At 36.7% G+C, this 6,829-nt stretch overlaps 1 protein-coding gene across 1 annotated transcript; it reads right to left on the reverse strand.

The window, feature by feature from the left end:
• Positions 1-919: 919 nt before the first annotated feature.
• LOC104955240 (eukaryotic translation initiation factor 3 subunit J-like) lies at positions 920-2,776 on the reverse strand. The gene is made up of 3 exons (XM_010782520.1): positions 2,634-2,776; positions 2,428-2,526; positions 920-1,594 (listed from the first exon to the last, which is right to left on the reverse strand). The coding sequence occupies exons 1-3, from the start codon at positions 2,764-2,766 to the stop codon at positions 1,092-1,094; spliced, it is 735 nt and encodes a 244-aa protein (XP_010780822.1). The 5' UTR covers positions 2,767-2,776; the 3' UTR covers positions 920-1,091.
• Between the last annotated feature and the right edge of the window lie 4,053 nt (positions 2,777-6,829).

Here is a 6,829-nt window from a genome sequence, read left to right on the forward strand (position 1 = left end):
CCGTCGTGTGTGTGTGTGTGTGTGTGTGTGTGTGTGTGTGTGTGTGTGTGTGTGTGTGTGTGTGTGTGTGTGTGTGTGTACTTAGTGTTCACAGCAACTGCTTTAGACGGTCACCGTAGTTACCAGCCTATGATACAGTTTCCACGACAACCTATTCTCTTCTTCAACTGCAGAAAAACCTGTCCGTCACAACCCTGTCTGTCCGCAAAGACAAAGAGGGAGTGACAGAGAGGAAAAAAACATTATTTTATTAATTTAGTGGTCTGTCCTAAATACATATCATTCTTAGGGTTCTTTCTTGGGCAAAAATGTGAGGTTATATAATGCAGGTATATGATGCAGATTGAATTTGGCAAACAAAATGGGCTGGTTCCAGACCTCTGACCCGCTGCCCACATCCAAGATCTGTTCAGTGATTGCACCTACTCATAGCTGCTTCCTTTTCCGGTTAGAGAAACAGTGAGCCAATCAGAGCTTAGTAAACAGATTAAAGAATGGATGTGCCATCTTCCTACATAGCTACCTAGAGGAACAAAAAATCAGCTAGGCCAGTATATTGGTCAATGTAAGACTATTACAGAAATATCTTATAGCTATAGTTTTGCATCGAGTGAAAATTACTAAGAAATATCAGTACAGATATGCAAAGATTTCTTTTTTTTGTGACCAACTTTTTATTGTTTTTTTGTATATTGACACTAAAAATGTTTCTTGCTTTAAACATCCTATCCTGTTCTAAGGTTACCACAACTAACAATGATCTCAGTGTATGAGAACGATTAGCATTTCCCAAGTTCAATGATAATCTGTGGCTTCTATCAGGAAGAAGTAGTAACTGCATCAACTCTGACAGAAATCTGCAGAAAGTTAGGGTTTGATGGATAAGACACATTTAAAAGTCTCTTGCAACTGCTGTAAAATACTAACAATGTTAGAGCCGAACCATCTTTCTTTTGATTGACAGTCGTAGTTCATCAAGTTCTGACCAATAACCATCATTACAACAAATCAGTCACACACATGAATGCATGCCTGCTTGTCACTGTATGTCTTCTCTACCCCATGTTTCAATATACCGGTAGTCAAGTTTTTCACACCTGATACACATCTCTACTTACTAGTGGCCTATAAAAGAAAAAAGAAAATGTGCTAGCAAAAAAAGTTGATTTCAGAACCTGCTGCTTTGTCGGCTTGAGTTTGAGACTGAGTTTGAGTGGGTAGCGAGATAAAATCTCAGCACCTGGCAAAATAGCCTGTCTTATTTGCAATAATATTATGATCATTTTTGTTACTGGGCAGTATGAATTACATCTTTTGCCTAAACTTAATAATTTCTGTGTTAGATACAATTGGTGCTTAGGAAAGCTTTGCTTTTGCTTTATGGAAGATAACAGATTTGAATAGTAAGTCAAATCCCCACAGCTAATTAAATTCATATGTTTTCTACATAGCCAACATGTGATAAAGGATATTCTGTATTCCAACAGTTCCTGTTTCTCCTCATCCCTGCGTTGCTTCTCCACAAGGCTCTGTTGCCGGGAGACCTCGTCCAGGAAGCTGCTCTCATCCTCGTCCAATCCCCTCACCATGTTCCCTGTCACCATGGAAACAAACATGCTCTCAACACATGGCAGTGGAGTGATAGCATTTTCCAGAAAACAAACCATAAGAGATTTTAGTTTTGAACGCTGACACCGTCACGTTATTAAATAGTACTGCTGAAAATGCATTGTGATGAGTGTAGCACTATACCACATATATATACACTAGGGCTGTACCCGAATATGCGAATATTTGGTCGTTGGCCTACTATTCGGTTTTCCATTTCGTTATTGTTCTTTTTTTTGGCAGTCGTGCTGCACTGCGGCTGCCAAATTGAATTTATTGAAATCTCCAATATCAACGTAAGAGCTTGTGCCTCTTCGGGGGGTGCTAACACTTAACCATAAACTTTATCCTTTACTTTCTCATTCTTTATATGTAGATATTACTTTTCTCCCTTAATCTCCGCTCCTTTTCTCCGTCACGTTGTTTCCATAGCAACAACTTCCTGTCAACAGCGCTAACTCTCCTTCAAAATAAAAGCACGTCCATACAAAATAGGAAGCCATGTAAGACATATATACAAATGCAACAAAAGTAACAAACACAATGCAATATCCTTTACCATTTCAAAGCACACAAATTGGGTTAGTTACATTAACAAATAACTATAAAAAAAACAATACCAAAATGAATGCCTTGAATAACCGAAAATACACGTGTTGAAGCGCCGAATATTCGTTGCTGATTACTACCCCCCCCGGGCCGAATATCCGAATATTCGCTGCTGATGACTACCGAATATCCGGAGCCCAAAAAATGGTATTTGGGACAACCCTAATATACACATAAGCAACAAAATATGTAACGATAAAAGTGACTCACTGAATTTGAATTGCTCCTCAAACTCCTCTTGTTTTTTGTCTTTTTGCTCCTGTAATCGCTCAAAGAGAGTACGTGGGTCATACTTCTCCTCAGGAACCTCTGGGGAGTAAACAAACAAATATGTGGATGTATGCACAGCTGTCTGTATTTAAACATTTTGGTTGGTTTTGGATCCATCTGAGTGTAAGTGCATGTGTTCTTCTTACCCTCTGGATCTTCAGGTTTCCTGACTTTCTCCCATTCTTCCTGTCTCTTCTTTCTATTCTCATCAAGCTCAGTTTCCGACACAAACTTCCTGCTGAGGTCGACACCTGTTGCCGTTGCCGCTGCCTCTTCCATTGCAACTCACCTACACACAAGCACACACATTACTTAGTAAGTTTCTTCTACAAAATATATTTTACTCAAGGCTTGGCACATTCTATTTCTGTTGGGCCCTTAAAGACTACATGATGAATAAGTCAATATCTGGGTTTTATTAAATGGGCTTCCTCTGGGGACAGACGCTGTGAATTTGTGGATTCCATTGATTGATTTATTCCCTTGCTGGACTATATAGAAAAGGAATCAATATAAGCCAGTAATACTCTGTTTAAGTCCCATGAGCAAAACCCTTTTAAACCACTGCTATTGACTTCTGCACATAGTCACCACTTACCTTCAAGTATTGACCAAACAAAACCACCTTAGAGTACAAGTCAGTATTATATTTAACTAATCCATTTAATAAAACTTGAACATGAAAGCGCAACAAAAATCCAATGGAGAGGGTTATAACTTTCTAACACGTTGATATTTGCCTCTATATTATGTGTATGTCTTCTTATTGGATCGCTGTAAAAGTGAAATGAAATTGGTTGAACCAATGTCACACTTCAGAATCAGAATTCCTTTATTTGTCTCGTAACAGGACTTTGACGGTATTACAACAGCAAAAGTATAGTACTACATATTAAGTCAAACGAGTAGATTAAATATTATATAAAAAAGGAGGGACACATTGGTAATAAAAAAACACAATAAGTATAAACAAAGATAAGCACACCATGGTAAATACATTACCAAGTAGCAGTATATTACACAAAAGTGACCATATAAAAGTAAAGAAGTAGCTGGTCTTGTTTATTAATTCTAAGTAAATTGACAGAAAAAAATTAAGAATAAATTGCATGAGGTGGTGGCTTAACATCCCCAAGATGAACACATCTTTGATATGTAATGTGAATTTGAGGCTTATTTTTAGGCTGTATGATGTTATTTTTGGTTTCATGACAGGTCACCAAACATAACACACATGTAACTACATATAACAGCTTGTGTGGGTTTGTTTTTAATAGAGGGCTTAACTGAACTTAACCCATAAGGTTTTGGCTCTCCCTTGTGGTCATCTTTAATCATCGCAAGTCATATAAACCTTTGCAATTTAAACCCCTTTTTGGCATCGAACAGAGCCCAATAAAACCCTTCGGATTGCACAACCGATATGCTATGAAGCGACGATAGCGTAAAATAGGAGCTCTTCAGAATGGAGCACCGCTTTTCGATTGTGTCGGCCCTCTTGATCCAATAACCCTTACTTAAGGCGACGGTAGCGACATGGAGCCGGTGAACGTACGCCTTTTAAGACAGGAGACTCATTATTCTAGCAATACATGCATGTATAACCCAATATGCAATTTAACTACTTGAAATGTTTAATGTCTGGAATGATACATTTGTGGACACGCAAATGCCTTGTGTGCTACAAACCCCCTGCTAGCGTTAGCTTCGTTAGCATACATGCTGGCTGTTGTCAGCAGCCGAACATCGTGTCATGATGCAAAAGCAATGCTGCCAGCGGCACAACCGAGAAAACTGATGTATTTAGGGTTATGACTGCTTCATATAACGATTAATGATGTCTGTGTTATTTAAACTTACCAAGCTTAGCTGGCCGATATGATCAATGAAATCAATGACGTTTGGTGTCACAGTAAAAACAACCCGGGACGTTCTCAAACGTGCGAATTTAGTTCCTACCTGCTTTTTGCAGCAGGTCAGAAAGGCCCTTTAACAATTAATCACAACAATTAATTAGTTAACAATTAAGCCTGATAAGAAGTGGAAATCAACATTAATTTAAGATATACAAATAACCAAGTAGGTTAACACATATAGAAGTTAAAATCGATTAAGTTGTAAAAAAAAAAAGACAATATAGAATCGTATTTTAACTATTTTCAATAATAGTATAACATTTTTTTAAATAAAAAATAAATGTTTACCACGAGTTAACATTTAGAAAAACTAAGCTTTATAAGAACATGAGAAATCACCAGAGGTGGATAAGTACTAAAGTGTAGGAATACTCTGTTACAAGTAAATACTGCATTCAAAAATATTACTCGAGTAAAAGTAGAAAAGTATTATCATCAAAACTGTACTAATTATGCAGATTGGTCTATTTCAGAATAATATATATTATATGTTTTATTTATAATTATTGATCATTAAAGTGTTATCAAAGCTGGTAAAGGTGCAGCTAGTTTTAATGACTTTGTATACTGCAGAGTAGCTTGTCAATTTACTACAGGGGTAACTAAAGTCTGATTTAAGTGTTGATTATATTCCACATCAATAATCCAAATATGTAAAGTAACTAAATGTATTAAATAAATGTAGTGTAGTAAAAATACACCATTTACCTCTGAATTGAAGTGGAGTAGAAGTACAAAGTAGCAAACAAATTAAATACTAAAGTACAAGTCTCTCAGAATAGTACTAGTACTTGAGTAAATGTACTTAGTTACATTACACCAGTGGAAATCACTCTGAAAATGTGATATGTGCCGTAGCTACCTTTAACATATTTTAAAATGGAAGCTGTGCATTTTAAGAGGTATAACAGATTGTTCAAAATATACAGAGGAATAAGCTAAGGTTAAAGTATGAAGTATGAGGTCTCACATGATGTGCGGTAATGTAACGCATTGTCTATTCACATTTGTATAGAGTCTCTCTCTGAGGCCAGTAGCTGACGGAATATGTTCATTGGCGAGAAGTTTATTTCATGAAAGTCAGCAGTCTCATGCCGGGGAGCGAATTAAAGTGTCCAGGGTGGGAGGGCTCAGCCACAATCATACCTGCCAGCCTCAGGGTCCTGGAGGCGTAAGAAACATCTCCAACTGCCACAGAAAGAACATTGTCAGCTGGGCCTTTTAAGTGATGGATATGAAGTTCTGCTCCCAGTTGAGGTTCTGTGTAATGGGAAGGAGGATGCGGAAAGACTCTACGGTGGGTCTCCTTTTTTTCAGAAATCCACAGTCATGTTCCCTGTTTTTAGAGCGTTGAGTTCTAAGTTGTTGTGATTGCACAAAGTCCCCATGATTAGATACCTGTTGACAAACTCATTCCCACGAGAGACAAGTCCAATAAGGGCGGTGTCATCTGCAAATTTCAGGAACATAATGGAATGGTGATTGGAGGTGCAGCGGTAGATGTACAGAGAGAAAGTCAGAGGGCTGAAGCAAGTGAAGCCAGCTTCAAAGTCTGAGATCCACCTCCAACTCCAGGTGTAGTCGTGCACGTGCAGCAAAAAGTGCTTGTCCTGTAGAGCTGGGATGATTTTATTCACTGTAAAAATAAATAGGGTGTTTTAACTTAAAAACATAAGTTCAAGGGCTGCCTTATGAGTTGACTTAATGTCTAAATGTACTTTGTTTCAACTCACAATGTTAAATTATACAAGTTATTTTATTAATGATCATTCATTGCTATAACTTTGAGTTTGAGAAACTTACAATTTTACATTATTGATTCAAGAAATGTTCATTATCTAGTCAAATCAACTTTAACTTCTACCTTATCTTAACTCACAATTCTAAGTTAGGATAACTAACTATATTTATACCAACTGACAAATTCAAATTATGTTGACTCATGAAGCAATTGAACTTACATTTTCATGTTAAGTCAACTAGCGTTTTCTATTTCTAACTCTTATTATAATGACAAGTTCCCCAGCTTCCTTAAACTGCTTACTGACCTAACTTAGAACATTAAACATCACCCAAATGTATAAAAGGAGATCAAGGCTTGAAGTTACTTCAGATGCTGAAATATTTTTATTTTCAATTAGAAATATAAATATACAGTATACAACAGATATACATACGAATTATTATAGAATATAGAATTATACTGATATGAACCTGAAATGAACATTAAATGTTAAAACATCTTAAAAGTGCAAGTTTCTTTGTGACACACTTCCAACATAAAGGGAATTCACCAATACTCTAAAACTGTCACTAACCTAAAACCTTTGTTTTTTTTTATAAACATGTCACTGTAGAGGCACAAAATACTTATTATAACCTGAGCATTGGATACACATACAAATGCACAACACTCAATTGAACTC

This window comes from Notothenia coriiceps, unplaced genomic scaffold (genome assembly GCF_000735185.1).
Source record: "Notothenia coriiceps isolate Sejong01 unplaced genomic scaffold, NC01 NC01_scaffold00024667, whole genome shotgun sequence".
In the NCBI taxonomy this organism is placed as follows: domain Eukaryota; kingdom Metazoa; phylum Chordata; class Actinopteri; order Perciformes; family Nototheniidae; genus Notothenia; species Notothenia coriiceps.

Coding starts and splice junctions, on each gene's coding strand:
- LOC104955240 (XM_010782520.1), bottom strand. CDS start 2,766: ATGGAAGAGGCAGCGGCAACGGCAACAGGTGTCGACCTCAGCAGGAAG. Junction 2,527..2,633: donor GAAACCTGAAGATCCAGAGG/GTAAGAAGAACA, acceptor TTTACTCCCCAG/AGGTTCCTGAGGAGAAGTAT. Junction 1,595..2,427: donor TGAGGAGCAATTCAAATTCA/GTGAGTCACTTT, acceptor CCATGGTGACAG/GGAACATGGTGAGGGGATTG.